Source organism: Pholis gunnellus, assembly GCF_910591455.1.
Source record: "Pholis gunnellus genome assembly, chromosome: 16".
In the NCBI taxonomy this organism is placed as follows: domain Eukaryota; kingdom Metazoa; phylum Chordata; class Actinopteri; order Perciformes; family Pholidae; genus Pholis; species Pholis gunnellus.
Window position 1 is genome coordinate 4,694,947 of NC_136543.1, and position 17,437 is coordinate 4,712,383.

At 42.5% G+C, this 17,437-nt stretch overlaps 2 protein-coding genes across 2 annotated transcripts; one reads left to right on the forward strand and one right to left on the reverse strand.

Annotated features, from left to right (window-relative positions):
• Positions 1-1,067: 1,067 nt before the first annotated feature.
• Positions 1,068-8,607, reverse strand: LOC306708822 (putative ATP-dependent RNA helicase ddx6). Its single transcript, XM_079176765.1, has 13 exons — positions 8,466-8,607; positions 5,564-6,680; positions 5,368-5,472; positions 5,038-5,167; positions 4,652-4,798; positions 4,433-4,527; positions 4,174-4,296; positions 3,659-3,787; positions 3,368-3,484; positions 3,163-3,226; positions 2,964-3,065; positions 2,365-2,584; positions 1,068-2,278 (listed from the first exon to the last, which is right to left on the reverse strand). The coding sequence occupies exons 2-12, from the start codon at positions 5,804-5,806 to the stop codon at positions 2,370-2,372; spliced, it is 1,470 nt and encodes a 489-aa protein (XP_079032891.1). The 5' UTR covers positions 5,807-6,680; positions 8,466-8,607; the 3' UTR covers positions 1,068-2,278; positions 2,365-2,369.
• Positions 8,608-9,248: 641 nt separating this feature from the next.
• Positions 9,249-17,289, forward strand: msto1 (misato mitochondrial distribution and morphology regulator 1). Its single transcript, XM_079176481.1, has 14 exons — positions 9,249-9,380; positions 11,929-12,058; positions 12,293-12,362; positions 12,477-12,552; positions 12,898-12,955; positions 13,061-13,211; positions 13,955-14,069; positions 14,197-14,331; positions 14,435-14,587; positions 14,953-15,084; positions 15,163-15,347; positions 16,198-16,302; positions 16,436-16,548; positions 16,634-17,289. The coding sequence occupies exons 1-14, from the start codon at positions 9,297-9,299 to the stop codon at positions 16,876-16,878; spliced, it is 1,752 nt and encodes a 583-aa protein (XP_079032607.1). The 5' UTR covers positions 9,249-9,296; the 3' UTR covers positions 16,879-17,289.
• Positions 17,290-17,437: the final 148 nt, after the last annotated feature.

Sequence of the window (17,437 nt, forward strand, 5' to 3'; positions counted from 1 at the left end):
GTCTCTCTCACTCACACACACACACACACACACACACACACACACATGACATTCTCCTTTTTTGGTTTTGCTTCAATGAAAATCCTGAAAATCTATTTCAAGGAAAAATAAAAGGGAATAAAAAATAAAAATGTAACCTCCTCCTCCGCTCATGAAGCAAAGTATTTTCTTTTTTTGTATAATTGTAAATGACTACTGTAAACGACAAATCATTTACAATTTGTTTTTTCAAAATGATTCACAACACCTGGTATAAAGATTGCCTCGGTGGAAAATGGATTGAGTTGCTGAAGAAGCACTTTGATCATCCGTCACATGGAACAGGTTCCAGAAGATCACAGCGCTTCACTGCGGTCCAGAAGCTCGCTCCAGTATAACTTAAGTCTCTCTCTGGCACTTACAACACAAACAAAACAAGGTGTTTTATGTACTTCTGAAAAAAAAAAATGAAATCAAAGCTTTTATATTTGCTTTAAGTGCCAGAGAGACGCAAATAATCAAGATGCCCAGAAAGCATCTGATAACACACTTGCCCCCCCCCCAAAAAGAAAACCTCCACAAATGACCCAGTGCTAAAGCCCCCCCCCCCCCCACACTTTCAAACTGCTTTAAGCAACATCAAAAATAAATCTTAAAAAGCAAAAATACTCTGGTTTGATGTCTTTTTTTAACGTTAGTGACGCTCTGTAAAGGGGAGGACAAAAACAAAGAAGCCACAGCTGCCTGTTCAGAGATGCTACAATGTTGCTTTCAAAAACACAGAGCCCACCCCTCACACGCTGAGAATCATAAAACATAGCTGTGCTGGGGAAACAAAAATAAAAAGATATCGCTGCTGCTGCAGAAAGAAAAAGGGACTTCTCTAGTTTCAGTACAAGTTAAATTAAAAAGGTCAACGTCGTCCTTTATACACCGAGCAGACTCCCATGAAACCATTTCATATCCAGTATAAGGTTTCTGAAGAGCAGTTTCTAGTGCGACAGCAGCGATACAACTCAAGCGCTTGGCATCCAACCTCTGGGCTCCAGAGTTTTCACATTGGCAACCAATACATTCACCAACTTGGATTTTGTCACGATGGGGCCTAAAACGACAGGTTTACCTCAGTATTTGGAGAAATAAATAATGCTCCAGTAAATAACAACTGTATTTCCACACAATAGAACCGACTCTGAAGCAGTCGGCAAAAAGGGAAAATTCAAACTATTGTTTTGCACCAACTTCCACAAAAAAAACTATATATTCCTTGGACCCGTCATTCTGTGTCTGAGCTTAGTGATGCAGACGTTCGTGTCAAAGCTGTTCTGAAACAGCCTCTGATGCATTAGTCCTGTGCTGCTGCAGCATGAAGGAGAAGATACCAGTTTCACAGCTACGGTGGCCCGACAGGTTTACAGTACTCACCAGCCCAATGGGATCAATGTCAAAGAAGCTCGTCTGCAGGCCGACTCACCAGCAACAGCCAACTAAACTCCATGGATCAGTAACGGGGGCTTGTGTGTCGAGCGGTCTTCTCGTATTAACTCTGCTCGTGTATTATTCATGATGAAAGGGGGAAACAGTCACGCAGTATTTAAATAAAGCTGCCCTTTTTTTTTTCTTTATTGCAACGTTCACATTCAGGATGGTTTTTCTTTTTTTAAAGGAGTTTGAGCCGTGTTACTACACACCTCTCAGCAGCAGAGAGAGCGTGTGTGTGTTGTCTTTTCCCCTTGCATAATGGATGTGTAAATAAACTCGGGTTACTATTAAATTCATCATATTTGTGCTCGTACTCCGCTGCATGACAGAAGACAGCAGGCTATGAAAGGATGAGTGCGCATGGGAGTAAGTAAGGCACTTGAGTGACGACAACAGTGTTAGGTGGACAGACCGGTGGCTGGTGTGAGTGCATCGTTGTACGGTTAAAAAGAGGCCGACCTCGCTGCCGACAACGACAACTGTCTCTGAGAAGGCGGCTTCAGAACAGCTCTGATACTCTGTTTAGGACAGCAGAGTGTCGTCTAACCGAGATCACTCGGAGGAAAGAAACACTAAGCTCATATGCAGGATGCACGGTCCATTCTGAGTTTGGTGCAAAACAATATGGCTTCTTAATTATGGAAAAAAAAAAAAAGAATGAGGCAGCGCTTTTTGAGGAAAAGATAAGGAAATGTTTAAAAAACAAACAAAAAAAAAAAACAGCCTTTGCGTCCACTCGACAGGCTCTGGGAGAAATTTGGAACTGAAGAGTTGCCTGTGTGCAAGCGATGATGTCTGTGCAAAAGCCCGTAGCGTCCTGCAGGGGACATAAAAGCTCTGGTTAGGAAGAAGAGTCGTGTTTTAAAGCAGTAAAGGTCAACTTATCATCTCAAAGCGTCTCGCCTGTTTTAGGTGCCGTCCTGTTGGCGTCCTGGCTTCTCCTCGATCTCCTCCACGTCGCAGTCGCCGCCGGACGTGTGGAACTCGGCCACGTAGAGGCTCTTGTCGATGCTGCTGGGAATGGGCTTGATGTCGGTCACCAGCTGGTCCTCGATGGCCTTCAGGTTGAAGCGGTCCTCTGACGTGATCAGGTTGATGGCCAAGCCCAGGTGACCAAACCTCCCTGAGAGAGAAATGGAGTCAGAAATCACTGTCTTCTAACCGGCTTATTTATTTCATCTACTCTTAACCGAGACAGGCTTTATGGAATGAAAACCAATTCTCATCCTGTTAAGTGTCCAAAGATTTTCAAAGTAAGAGGCGAACTGGGCAGATGGGAGCCGTACCTCCGTCATCTCACAGGAATAACTAGCACACTGGTTCAACACATTGCATCAAGCATTCATCTTAACTTTTATTAAAACAAGCTAACGATTCTTTGTGCGTTTGTATTTATTTATTTGTTATCATAATTTCGCTTTCTTCTTCTAAAGCCTGTTTTCAAACCACTTTCCACAAAAGAGACAGCGAGGCCTTCAAATAATGAAGCGGTGCAAACGTACCTGATCTTCCAATGCGATGGAGGTAAGTCTCAGCGTTCTTGGGGAAGTCAAAGTTGATGACTACATTGACAGCCTGGATGTCAATACCCCTGGTGAAGAGATCTATTGGAAGAAAGTACATTTCAATCTCTGATGGCCTCTGTGGCTTTCTGGCTTAAAAAAACAACAACATAAAAGATTGTTTACAAGAGAAACTCACCAGTGCAGACCAGGTTTCTGCACAGTCCATTTCTGAAGTCGTGAAACACGCGGTTTCTGTATTCCTGAAATCAAACAAAGATGTAAAAATGCTGCAAAAGAGGCCATCATGCAGCAAAACAGTGGCCATCTGAATACAATTTAAAAAAAAAAGACATCAAAAAGGCATAAAGGCAACATTTCTTTCAGCCGTTTCTTGTCCTCACCTGCATCATCTTGGCGTGGATGTAGAAGCAGGAGTAGCCCAGCTGAGTGATCTTCTTGGCCAAGAGCTCCACCCTCTGAGTGGAGTTACAGAAGATAATCGACTGGTTGATCTGAAGCTGTGATGGAGAGAGAGAGAAGAATACATCAACCACGCGTCTTCTGGTTCTGATCAAATTGCTAAATTGACCAATTTACTGTTGAAAGAGGAACTGGAGCAGGTTGTTAGATGCAACCTTAAACTAAACTTGACTGTTCATGCATGGGTGGTGAATATCTAATTAGTCAGTTACCCTGGAGAACAGTGTGTTGAGGCAGTGGACTTTCTGCCTCTCCGTGACGTAGGCGTAGTATTGAGTAATGCCCTTCAGAGTCAGCTCCTCCATCAGGTTGATCTCGTAGGGTTTCTGAAGATGCTTGGCCTGCAGCAAGGAGACGCGCAGAATACAATAGTTTAGAGAGTGCATTTCAAAACTAATGTACAATCATGAAGGACTTCATCTGATCAGTTCGTTTTGTTTACTCTTACATTTCAATATAGCTTTACTTAACTGATATCAGAAAAATGTACACAGTTTTCTTAAAAAAGACATAGAAAAAAGACTTTTACAGAATCTAAACTATTAAATCCTGCGACTGATGGCTGAGTTGCTTTCGCTGAAGACGCCCTTTAAAAAGTACACCAGAGACAAGCACAGATCGGGACACTGTGTGAGAACAGAGTGGTCCGCAGTGTGAGCCAAGCGGTGCCAAGTGGCCCCGAGCCATCGGGCTGGCCGAGTGGTGCAGCAATTAGCCGTCTACCCACCATGAACTTCTGCACGCTGATGGGGAAGGTGGCAGAGTAGAGCAGGATCTGCCTGCCCTTGGCCAGGAAGCTGATGATATCCTCGATGAGCACCACGAAATCCTGAGACAGCAGCTTGTCGGCCTGAGAGGAAACGGAGACAATTTAACAGGAGGCAGGCAAAAACCAACTGATTTTGATGAGCATGGAATGACAGAATTGAGATGCATTAGACTATTTATGAGCAGATGTCTTAATATATATATATTTTTATGTTTACCTCATCCATCACCATAATCTGGACTCTATCCACCTTTGCCACTCCTTTCTTTATCAAGTCCAGGATCCTACCAGGCGTGGCGATGACAACATGCACTGATGTGGAAAAGGTGAAAACATTGAAATATGTTCATTTTATATCAAGCCAACATACAGAGCTGATTTATTCATTTCTGATACTGTGATCAGTCGGTCAGTGAGACACACTGCAGCTCCTTACCGGTCTCATCCAGACGCATGATGTCATCTCGCAGGTTGGTGCCCCCGGTGGTGGCCATGACTTTGACCCCCCCCAGGTGTTTGCTGATCTGGATGGAGATCTGACTCACCTGCAGAGCCAGCTCACGGGTGGGCACCATGACAAGTGCTAGGGAATAAAAATAAAAAAAGTACTGGTTACGAATATGGTTGGTGGCAAAAAGATTTACAAAGAAACAGCTTACAGACGAGAGATATGCTAACAGTAGGAGGGACACTGAGGGTACAGATAACGCAGTGAGGGGCAAGGAAGATGAAACAAAATGACGACCAAATGAACAAGGGACAAACGTGACGTAGATGGTTGGGAGGATGAGAGATGGTGTAAAACTACATGCAGCGTCTCACCCTGTATGTGGTCCTTTTTCAGGTCTATTCTCTCCAGCAGTGGGATGAGATAGGCTCCACTTTTCCCTGTTCCGTTCTTAGCCCGAGCCAGAATATCCCGGCCAGACAGGGCGATGGGAATGCTCTCCTCCTGCAAGGAAAAATATAAATACATCATCTTTAGCCTCATTCTGTGACTCCTACAGTGTCATAATGCTGCAACATAGATATCATCATGATGATTTTTGCACATTGAATTTTATAAATCGGACCTTTTCATTAAAAAAGGCACGATGAATACATTAGGTTTATCTGGCAAGCAAATAAAATGTGACCAAAAAGAAGCCGTACCTGGATAGGGGAAGGTTTCTCCCAACCCATCTCAAAGATGCCCATCAGGAGCTCTCTTTTGAGACAGTAATCTTCAAACTCATTCCCCTTCGTGGATGTCACATCCTAAAGCAGACACAGGACGGTTAGGATGACAGCAGAACACCAGCTTTCAGATTCAGTAAGATTAGACAAATCGCTGTCTAGCGGGACTCACTGAAGTCTTGACCCGGTTGTCTCTGGGTGGGAGCTTTAGGCTCTTTTTCCAGTCATCTCCAAACTTGATGCCTCCTCCGTCCTGAGCAGCACCGCCTGCTGTCTGGGGAGCACCCAAAGCCTTTCCTTGAGTTGTGGGTGCTGGCTGGACTGAAGCTGGTTTGGTCTGTCCTCTGAGCTGCCCGTTCTGCTTGTTCAGTCCCATGACGACCGGGCCAAGGTTTTCTGTTCTGGCGGTGGCCATTTTGTCCCGTTTTCCTTGCTTTTGTTTTTTTTCTTCTTCTTCAAAAGTATTAGATTTTTGCCTCTTAGGTTTTTCTTTTTAAAAATTCTCTTCAAAAGTAAAAAAGTTTAATAAAGCATTAACAAACAATATTCTCTATTCTTTTTAAGTCCAAAGCTTTCACAACTGAAGTCAATTGGTAGTATTTACATATACACATGTACGTGCAGTTCGGTCCCCTTCAACAACAGAGTGACTGACGTACAGGAACAACAACAAAACAAACAAAAGACACGTTTTTACACAAGAGCTCTTCAAAATGAAGAGAAATTTGCATTCATATGCATGTATATACTTGCCCACAATATAGAAAAATTATATGTGAACAAGTATCAAAGCGGTTCAAGTCCTGAAATAGAACAACTAAGGCAATCTGAACTTGGGGAACAGCCTCTTCAATATAATCTTAGTTCAACGCTTAAACTTGTGTTTCTAAATTGAACAACATTTCCTCTTTCCACTTTGAGTCCATAGAGTTGCTCAATATCCCTGTTCTTCCAAAAAAGGATGTCCAACTTTGTACACGTTTTTCCCCAATATCATATAGTCTGTAATGCTCTCCGTTTGTTTCCACTGTGTGTGGATATGTCGCTCCACTGTGTGAAAAAAAACCTGGATCCTGAATTCACAAAAACAAAAAGGGGGTTTGTAGTCCAAAGCCAAAAAGCTTTCCACCCCTTTTGAGTCCTCAGTGTGCGCTTCCGTTCTCCTCCAGGTGTTCGACACCTCTCTCCACAGACACCACAGGTCTTCAGGTGGGTGTGTGAAGTGTGTGAGTGCGGCTGTGATCAACCCGCTACCTCCTCAAAGTCAGCCAACAACTCAAACTTGTAACCTAAAAACAAATACAAAAAATATAAATCAAATCCACCCGAAAGGGTAAAAAAAACAAAGGCAATTAATTAATCACTCAAGCAATTGACAGGAAACTGCCTCTGGAACACCATTTAATTAAATCCATAAAATAAATAGTACCAAAACTTTCCTGATTACACCTTCAATGGAAAGATGTATATTGTTTGCCAAGTTTTATATCAAGAATCCAATACTGAGATCTTGCTGTAGTACGGCTCCAACTAACTATTTCCATTATTAATTATTCTGCTGTTTCCTGCCTCTTATCTATTGGTCAATATAAATGTCAGAAAATTGTGAAATTGATTTCCTAAAGTCCTGCCGAACAATCCACACCTAACTATGACATTTATGATCACAAAACAAAGAACGGGGAATCCTTACAACTGAGAAGGGGGAGATTTCCCCTTAAGTCAACTTGAATAATTTCTCCACTATGATAATATTTACAGATTTACAAATTTATATAATTTCAGCTCTATATGCCGGTGCTTCCCTACCGCTTCAGAGTGTGACCCTAACAAAATTGAGACGTGTGACTCCCTGTTGAAAGGTCGACCGATAAATCGGTTTGGCCGTGTAGATAAGACTTTTTACAAACTATTGTTATTGGTGGGACTGAGTTCCAATATGGCTGCGATGGCTGCGCAGCCCCCACCTGTCACACAGGGACATAAAACATCTGTGTGCATGTGATTAACTAATAATCTAAACAACTGTTAAATACAACAAGTAATGTCTGTCAACCTCTAATCCCAAACATAAGATTGTTTATTTTTTTAATATATATATATATATATATATATATATATATAGAACTGTTGCACAAAAGAGAGATTTTCCTTTCAAATTCATGAATGATGTTGATTGCCAATTTCACTAATTTTGTTTTTAATAGAACACAGATATTGCGATATCAAGCTAAAACAGGTTTAATGTCCACTACCTCGCCAGACCTCGGTGAAAGGCTTTAACAGCTAATTCGCTAATTGCACAGGTGAACTTGCCAGGTGTCAATCTTCCGAGGCCGATTAGCGGAGCCCAAACTGCCAGGATTTAAAATAAGACTGGCCTACAGTAAATACTATAGGTCTGACTGAGTTAAATCAAATATTCCCCGTAAACATCATTAGTCAAAAAGCGCAAGTCGGTCAAAGTTGCTCCGAGCAGCTAGCTTTCGGTTCATTTACTTTGGCTAGCTTGAAACTGTCGGCTCGTATAGTTTTCTTTTAAATGACCGTCAGGTTATTCTTGTTATTCATTATTTCCAAACCTTTTCAACAATAAGGTTAACATGTACCGTTATTATTAATGTTGACATATTGCAACTATCTGTGTAGCTATGTTAGGTTTGACTAATTTTCCTTAAAAAAATTAATAACATGACGTTACCTTAAAGCTGCATCTCGGGTGAAACAACATTAGCAGTGTTGGGCTAACGTTCCTAAAGCTAAGCCAGTGTTAGCTCTAAGCTAACAAACCACTAAGCTGTTCAACACTCAAGAGTTTAAATGAGCTTTTAATTACGAAATATGACAACATATGTGTAAAGTACGGCGCCTATAGCATTAAATGTCGTTGACGTAACATTCTTGTTAGTTTAATTGTTGACGTTGTATATGGCACAATTAGCAAGCTCGTTAGCCTTAGGGCTAATTTAGCTCAAATAACTCCACTCGCTAACGTTAGCTATGTGCTAGCCAGCTCTCAACAACTCGGATGTTTTTAACGGTTATTGCACGGTTCTGTGTCACCGCAGACCTACCTTAGTTCCTCTGTTGTTTTTACAAGGTATATTCAGTGTGTGGTTGATCAGCTACTTCCTTTACAATTCGCTTCATAATCTGATTTTTACTTGAAATAAATCTCCTCTATTGTTTCTTCTTCCTTTAAATCAACATGGTCGCCTTCTTCTTCTTCGTCTTCTCTTCCTCGGTGCCTCTCTCCAGTTTATTACATGCGACACTCTACAAGATACCACCACCTGCTGTCACACCTGGGTACTGCACTGATTATTCGGTACTGTCTATTTTACATTTCAAAAGAAATGATCGTTCTAACGGAAATATTCTCAATTCAATACCAGACCATTAAAAAACGTCAATATTTACAGAGATAATACTAAATGTTATGTTTTATTGTATTTATTGCTGTTGTTCTTTTCTGGTATTCTAAAACAATTTTCCAAACCGTCTGTATAATATTATTCAACAATTTGTTCTTTGACAATACAACAAAATAATAATAATTACATAATGTATTTGGACATCCATGTATTCTTTATAAAATGCACATATAAAACGTCCTTCTCTATTTCAATTTTGCTAAAACTGAGAGGACTCGTTTACAGAGACCACACGTGCAGCTAAGGCACGGTGAAACCAGGCTTTAAACACTACGTCATTTACACATCCAATCACATTTCTTCATACATTTCTCTGAGCCAATCACAGAAGCTCCTTCATGTGAGGCACAACGTCGGGTTTGGTTGTTGCTGTTCGGTGTTGTCATTTCCAAACCATGTCCCAAACATGTCCATCATGTTCAAACTTGTAGACGATTTTACGTTGTATCCTGGTTGTTGAATTTCGCCACAATGAGTAACTTTAGTAGAGAAGTCATCACCCTTCAGTTGGGACATTATTCAAACTTTGTTGGGACTCACTGGTGGAATTTACAGGTAAGCGGCTAACGCTAAGCTAGCTGACGTTAGCGTCGCATGTGTCGTCAAACTTCAGGGAGTAGTCGATCTCTCCTCCGAGCTGCAGAGACAGCTAATGTCAGCAGCAACGTGAATGTGCACTGTGTGGTCCTTTGAACAGACCGAGGACACGCGACGGGATGAAGCTCATAAAGATAACGATGGTCATCTTTATGATGCTAACGCTGCTAATTCTCAAGTCTGAAGTCCGCAGTATATTTGTGATCAGATTGTCATATTTCTTTGACCTGAATGGGTGTGATTCTCTGGTAGAAGATACAGATGCATCGCTTCATAAGATAACTTAAAACCGGTTTAGATAAATAACGTGATATTAGCCTCTGTTTGAATGACGGAGATGCTGAGTTACTTCCTCATTGTCATCTCTGAGCCTCCTGCATCCAGCAGAAGATGTCCTGTAGAGGTGGTTGATAGCTTCTTGTATACAGTCAGTGGTTGATAGCTTCTTGTATACAGTCAGTGGTTGGTAGCTTCTTGTATACAGTCTGTGGTTGATAGCTTCTTGTATACAGTCTGTGGTTGATAGCTTCTTGTATACAGTCTGTGGTTCATAGCTTCTTGTATACAGTCAGTGGTTGGTAGCTTCTTGTATACAGTCAGTGGTTGATAGCTTCTTGTATACAGTCAGTGGTTGATAGCTTATTGTATACAGTCAGTGGTTGATAGCTTCTTGTATACAGTCAGTGGTTGGTAGCTTCTTGTATACAGTCAGTGGTTGATAGCTTCTTGTATACAGTCAGTGGTTGATAGCTTCTTGTATACAGTCTGTGGTTGATAGCTTCTTGTATACAGTCAGTGGTTGGTAGCTTCTTGTATACAGTCAGTGGTTGATAGCTTCTTGTATACAGTCAGTGGTTGGTAGCTTCTTGTATACAGTCTGTGGTTGATAGCTTCTTGTATACAGTCTGTAGTTGATAGCTTCTTGTATACAGTCTGTAGTTGATAGCTTCTTGTATACAGTCTGTGGTTGATAGCTTATTGTATACAGTCTGTAGTTGATAGCTTCTTGTATACAGTCTGTGGTTGATAGCTTCTTGTATACAGTCTGTGGTTGATAGCTTCTTGTATACAGTCAGTGGTTGATAGCTTCTTGTATACAGTCTGTGGTTGATAGCTTCTTGTATACAGTCTGTGGTTGATAGCTTCTTGTATACAGTCAGTGGTTGATAGCTTCTTGTATACAGTCAGTGGTTGGTAGCTTCTTGTATACAGTCTGTGGTTGATAGCTTCTTGTATACAGTCTGTGGTTGATAGCTTCTTGTATACAGTCTGTGGTTGATAGCTTCTTGTATACAGTCAGTGGTTGATAGCTTCTTGTATACAGTCTGTGGTTGATAGCTTCTTGTATACAGTCTGTGGTTGATAGCTTCTTGTATACAGTCAGTGGTTGATAGCTTCTTGTATACAGTCAGTGGTTGGTAGCTTCTTGTATACAGTCTGTGGTTGATAGCTTCTTGTATACAGTCTGTAGTTGATAGCTTCTTGTATACAGTCTGTGGTTGATAGCTTCTTGTATACAGTCAGTGGTTGATAGCTTCTTGTATACAGTCAGTGGTTGGTAGCTTCTTGTATACAGTCTGTGGTTGATAGCTTCTTGTATACAGTCTGTAGTTGATAGCTTCTTGTATACAGTCTGTGGTTGATAGCTTCTTGTATACAGTCAGTGGTTGGTAGCTTCTTGTATACAGTCTGTGGTTGATAGCTTCTTGTATACAGTCTGTAGTTGATAGCTTCTTGTATACAGTCTGTAGTTGATAGCTTCTTGTATACAGTCTGTGGTTGATAGCTTCTTGTATACAGTCTGTAGTTGATAGCTTCTTGTATACAGTCAGTGGTTGATACTCTACTACACCTCAGAGGGAAATATCGTACTTATTTACCACAATACATTTCAGATTAAAACTCTTTATACGTTTCCTGTCCAGTGAAAACCATGTACATCCACATTTGTTTATTTTTTTCTGATAATATGAAGTGTTCCTTCATGAGTTGAGAAAATTCTCTTTCTTCTTAAGCCAAATGCACTATCTAAAAAACAGCCTCTTGGACCAGCTGGAAAAAGCTGCATCTTCACAAAAACACTGTTTTTCTGAGCTCATGATGAAAAGAGACGCTATACCATGTGATGATCTTATCATAAATTAAACTACCCGACTTTATATAAAGGACTTAAAAACATCTACAGCAGTAAAATACAACATACATATGAACTCAGCAGTAATATTAATACGGTGGCATCATATATATAGTACCGTACTGACAGGTAACAGTATTTTACTGCACACCTATATGAATACCTACATACTTTTACTTTCTGAATCCAGGAGTTTTACTTGCATTGGAGTATTTTCACAGTTTGGTGTGAGTGTTTATTCTCAAGTAAAGGTTCTAATATACTAAATCATTATGTAAATGGAGCTATTGTTGTATTTAAAAAAGATAATAATATATATTTGACCATCTCAGTCTGACGGGTAAATGACGACGGGCTTGTGTTTGCGTGCAGGATGCGTCTCTATCGTACGATCCAGAGACGCCACCGAGTGAGATCCAGAGTGACGTCCTGTTTCGTGAAGGACAGACTCCGGGCGGACATGTCACCCACACACCTCGCCTCATCGCCATGGATCTCAAAGGTAACGGCTTCCTATCACACGCTTTTTTTTTAAAATTAATGCTGAAAACATCTGCTTTGCTGGAGCAGTTTTATATTTCTGTTCTGATTTAAATGTACGTTTGTGTGTGTACTAGTTTAATCACACAATAAACGGTTTTGTTTCTTAGTTGGATACAGGTCCGTACAGTAACTAGTGATGCGTGTGATGCTCGCTCAGCTGAATCACCTGCCTCTCTCTCTCTGTCCGTAACAGGAAGTCTCCGGACTCTACGGCAGGAGGGAAGTCTGTATGACGCCGGCAATGACACCTCCGCTGCCACGTGGTAAAGAACAGTCTCAGCATGTGTTTACACATTTAAGGGCCAGACAGATTTCTGTTTGGACAATTCTTCGTCTTTTTTTTTGTTAATGTTACAAAAATGCGCTCCATCCCACAGGGAGGGAAGCCTCATGATGCACAAAGAAAGTCCAGCTGAGAAGAACTCCTTTCTCGAAGACCTGGACAAGCTGGATGTGAGTATCTGTGGTGGAAACAACACATAAGATTTCCCTTCACGATATTGACTCGACACAGTGATGCCAAGCCATTTCTAATAAAGGTGGTCCATACATCTGAAGAAGTATCTTGATCTAGTATGAATTGATTGCTACTTTTGACGTTAGTATTGATTGTAGATTTGAGTACAAAGGTGTCCGTCTATTGACTTTTTTTTACCAGTTTCATAGCATCCACACTGCTTCTAGAAATGCACAACATGTTTGCTTTTGTTTGTTCTTTTTTAATTCTACGGTAGAGGCGTCGTGTTGCAGCGTCATACAAACTGTTATCCTGACAGATTTTTCTTTTCTTGTCTCCAGAAAGGGGAGATCCTTGCTGAAGATAATTCTTACTCCAGTCCCCTGCCTCAGCGCTCAGGTGAGAAAACCCTTAAAGGAAACCTTCTTTAAAAACTCTGCACGACATACTCAAGATTTAGCGTCACACTCTGCACCCCCCCCCCCCCCCCCCCCCCCCGAGCAGGTCCAGTGAGTGTGGACACCGTGAACAGCCAGCTGGCTCGGATCCAAAAGGGCTACCGCCTGGAGGGCAGCGTGAAGGTGTGGTCCGACTTCCTCAGGATCCACCTGCACCCTCGCACCGTCTCCGTCATCCACCAGTACAACCATGACGGGTAAGGTGCCGTCGCACTTCCTGCAACTGTGTTTTGCCAAAATGTGGTGAATTTAATTTTCCTATAAAAAAAAATCACAAAGACCAGCCGGTGCAGGAACTGCTTTTCTCCAGTAGATGTCAGGCGTTACACAGATTTGGGCTTTAAGCACAGACTGCTCTCTGCGGGCTCAATCGCAAGGATTCAAGGATCATTTATTGTCATTATGCAACACAGGGATGCTCAGTTTTAGCCCATTCGTATCGCAACAAACACATGACAACCAAAACCAAACCAGTAGTACATTCCTGTAGTGTACATTTTTTTAATTGGAATGTAAACAGCAGCAAGAAAAAAAGATTCTCTGGTCAGATAATTAAAACTTCAACATGAGGAGAAACCGTCAGGTGCAGCTTGATCCTGGACCACAATGGACAGGGCGTCAGACAGCCAGGAGCATGCTGGGTAGTGGAGTAGTGGAGGTCCTAGCTGGGTTAGCTTAGCTTCCATCTGGGCTCTCCTCCCTGGGTCCGTTCGGTGGTGTTTGGTCTGGTCGGTTGGTCGGCCGCGATCGTCTCAAAGTCCGCTGCACTTAATCCCCACGCTTCCTTTTCACATGTCCATGAATGTATTCTGTCATATTCCATTAGTGAGAATCACTAAAACAAATAAAGACACAAATGCTGCCACAGCATAGCCATCTTAAAAGCTTGTTGTTGTTCCTTCCTGCACCCCAAACAGTGATGTCTCTTATTTGTGTGCAGGGAGGCTCACCGTCTGGAGGCCTTTGGCCAGGGAGATGCTCTCCTGCAGGGCTTGGTGCTCGAGGAGCTGGAGGACAAACTTCACTTCTTTGTAGAGGAGTGTGATTACCTTCAGGTAAGACTCTTTTTCCCACTCTCGTATTATATTAAATAGATATTTCAGGTTAAACTTCCCAAACGCTCAATCCAAAGTTATTCCGTTAAAACGTTGCTGATGTATTTCGTGCTGTTTTTCATCTCAGGGTTTCCAGGTCTTCTGTGACCTGGCCGACGGCTTCGCCGGCCTGGGGTCGAAGGTCACGGAGATGCTGCAGGACTCTTACGGCGGAAGAGGCATCCTAACCTGGGGGATGGCGCCCGTCAGTCACCCCAATTCAGTGAGTCACGGAACTCCAGCCGACTCTGGCTAAGAGGGTGCGTGACAGCAGATGTTTTGTGAATGGGCCTCTGAACTCACTGTGTTCTTTCCCGCTCACACAGACTCCGATGAAGGAGCTCTACCACGTGTTGAACTGCGCGCTGGGGACGGTCAACATGGCCGCCCACAGCTCCTTCTTCTGCCCATTGACCCTGCGTGGTGGACTGGGGAGACGGCCCTCAGCTCCCGTAGCGTTCCCCCACCTAAATTATGATGTGAGCCTTTTATTTATTTATTTTTAAAGTCACTTATTTGTTATTATCAGACTTTTAAAGATATGTTTAATGGAAATTTAACTGGGTCAGATTTAATATATTTTAAGAGCTTTTCAATGGCTTATTTGATTGAACACATAAATTAAATTGAGAACAACATGGTGATGATGAATGAAAATAAAAAAAGAAGCGTCTCTGAACTACACGATTAGTCTTTAAATTAAATGTCTTTTTAAGACTGTGATCTAACGTCATGTGAAGACTCTGAGACACTCTTCCTGTATGTGCGTGTGTGCATGAATATATATAGCTGATCTCGTCGGTGTCTAACGGTCCGTGTGTGTCTCCTGACTTTCCCGCCTCAGCCCTCTCTGTGGTACCACTCCAGCTCCGTGCTGGCTTTGGCCCTCGATGCCCTCACTTTGCCTTACAGGCTGAAGAACAACAGCGACCCCATGTGGCAGATGGCGGACTCGCTGAACGTGTCTGGCAGAAAGGTGACCTCCTGCTTCTTGACTAGACCCGCTCTGTTTGTTTTGAAGCCTCTGGGCTCACGGTGTGATTTGAAACCCTAGGTGGTGGCCGCTTATGGCGCCGTCCCCTTTCCCATGATGCACGGCGGCACTCTCCCCGACGCCCTGAGCGCCTGCGCGGACGCTTTGCCCTGGAAACCTCTATCGGCTTGCTCGGAGCCCGGCAACGGTCGTTGCTACGGCCAGTGGGCGACACTCAAAGGGTTCGAGGGCCAGAGAGTCACCAGGTGAACACATTCATCTTCACGTTGCAATCTTGCTTTTATTAACTCCACCCTTTTCTAAATATTTATTTAATGTTCATTTTGTATTTCTCATATTATTATTTTTTGGTTCTTATTTCTTAAAATTGTTTTTTTTTACCACTATATACTTTATTACTAGTTTTATCCTATTTTGTATCTCTATTGTTTTGGATTTTTATCATTTTATTGTTTTGTGTTCTTGTCAAGCACGTCATTTTATGTTATGAAGGGTGCTATGTAAATACATCTTATTTTTATTATTATATAACTTTATTTATATATCACGTCAAGACAAGCTGGGTAGACCAGTTTAAGCGTCTCATTTATATCTGAACACCATAACTTTCTACATCGACTTTCAATGAAAAAAAGACTTTACGTGACTTTAGAACCCCTTTACATGTAAAAAGATTATAGTTTTATTTCTTACATTTTTGTTGCATTTATTCAATTCTAATGAAGCAATCTTTTCTGGAACCTTGATCTGTTGTACAGTAATATTTTGAGTCATCACTTAAGATTTGTGCTTTTTTTTTAGATGCTTATGTCACTTTTCCTTAATATTTTGGGTTCCTGACAGCTTTATACTTAAATATGAAATTGACGAATGATGAGTCAGATTTATAGCTGAGTTTGTGCTCAAAAGAAAAGAACAAAGCATGAGGGATAAGGACGGTTTAAAAGGTGCTGAACAGAGTTTACATGTATAGAAAGTGTACACAAATAAATGAATGAACCATAAAGTCGGCCAACAAAAAAGCAAAAACCCACATTGAGTGGTGAACCTGATGTGACCTTTTACTGTGTCGCTGAACTCTTTTACATCCACCAGCTCTCTGCCTCCAGGGACTCAGCCAGCCACTCCTCTGCACGGCCTCCACAGCGGGGAGGACGTCCTGGCGTCCTACATCCAATCTTTCTACCCCACGTCTCCTCTGTGAGTCCCCCCCCGTCGCATGCTGCCGACCAACGAATCATTTTACTTGTTTAGCTTTAGGGGAAAAGAGTGTGCGTGTATATATGTATGTATTTTAACCCAGCCCTGCTCCCTCTATCTCGGCTCTCTTCAGGGCTCTACAGCTGGTGTCTACACCCAGTGCGCTGACGCCACCGTTCCCTCAGATATTCAGTCAGTCCCTCAGCGCTCAGGGCTTCCTGCAGAACCAGCCTGCTCCGCCAGGCTGTGAGTGCATTTCTATTTCACTCCGTTTGTAGCTTAAAACAACTTTTGATTTTTTTTTTTAAATAAATGAATCCCATCTCCGCAGCTCGGGGCCCCGCGGTCTCCTCCGCGCCCGTCATGACGTCCCTCCAGTCGGGTCCCGCTCTCGGCTCGTGGCTGTCCGAGCTGCATCGCGGCGCCGTTGCCCTGGACATCCGCCGCGTGGCCCCCAGCTTCCTCTCCCAGGGGCCCGAAATGGGCGACTACAAGGAGGCCCTGGAGGAGCTGCGCCTGCTGGGCCTGTGTTACCGCGACGAGATGGCGCACTCCTCAGAAGAGGATGACGACTGACGCTGACCGACAGTCTTGTGGACCGATCCGGATAGACTGCCGACCTGTCTGGTATCAGCCTGCATGCACTGTGCACAGGAGCTGTGCCTCCGCTTTGTGAAGGACCAGGACTGAATGACATGCTAACAGATGAGGGAATATTAAGTTAGAATTCTACATGTGTTGAACTCTGTGAGGGGATGGATGTAGCATAATGTGTATCCATCTGTATGGACTGGTTCCTCAGATGACTGTTTATCTGTAATTAACTGTTTTATACGAAGGATATGCTTTAAAATGGCTGCAACTACATTGAGATGCTCGTCTCACCTTTGTTTTGTCCACTGGTTGCTCAGACCATGAATTCAAATAAGAGTTCATAGCACATGTTTGTAAAGCCAAGGTTATCCCACCAGACAGACACATGGAAGATCTGGTTTTACTCTGGACGCCATCCAATCAGGCGCTCTGACAATTTACATCATGTGGCTGCAGAAAGTATAACTTTAGGTTAAGGGTGCTCAGATTGATGGTCCAATATTCGTTCTAGTCCGGTTGGTCTAAATAAAGGCTGATCAGA

Excerpts from the sequence above, each read along its gene's own strand:
- LOC306708822 (XM_079176765.1), bottom strand. The coding sequence starts at position 5,806 with ATGGCCACCGCCAGAACAGAAAACCTTGGCCCGGTCGTCATGGGACTG. Across the intron at positions 5,168-5,367 it reads AGAAACCTTCCCCTATCCAG|GAGGAGAGCATTCCCATCGC; the intron begins GTACGGCTTCTT and ends TTTTCCTTGCAG. Across the intron at positions 4,799-5,037 it reads GAAAAAGGACCACATACAGG|CACTTGTCATGGTGCCCACC; the intron begins GTGAGACGCTGC and ends TTTATTCCCTAG.
- msto1 (XM_079176481.1), top strand. The coding sequence starts at position 9,297 with ATGAGTAACTTTAGTAGAGAAGTCATCACCCTTCAGTTGGGACATTAT. Across the intron at positions 12,553-12,897 it reads AAGACCTGGACAAGCTGGAT|AAAGGGGAGATCCTTGCTGA; the intron begins GTGAGTATCTGT and ends TCTTGTCTCCAG. Across the intron at positions 15,348-16,197 it reads GAGGGCCAGAGAGTCACCAG|CTCTCTGCCTCCAGGGACTC; the intron begins GTGAACACATTC and ends TACATCCACCAG.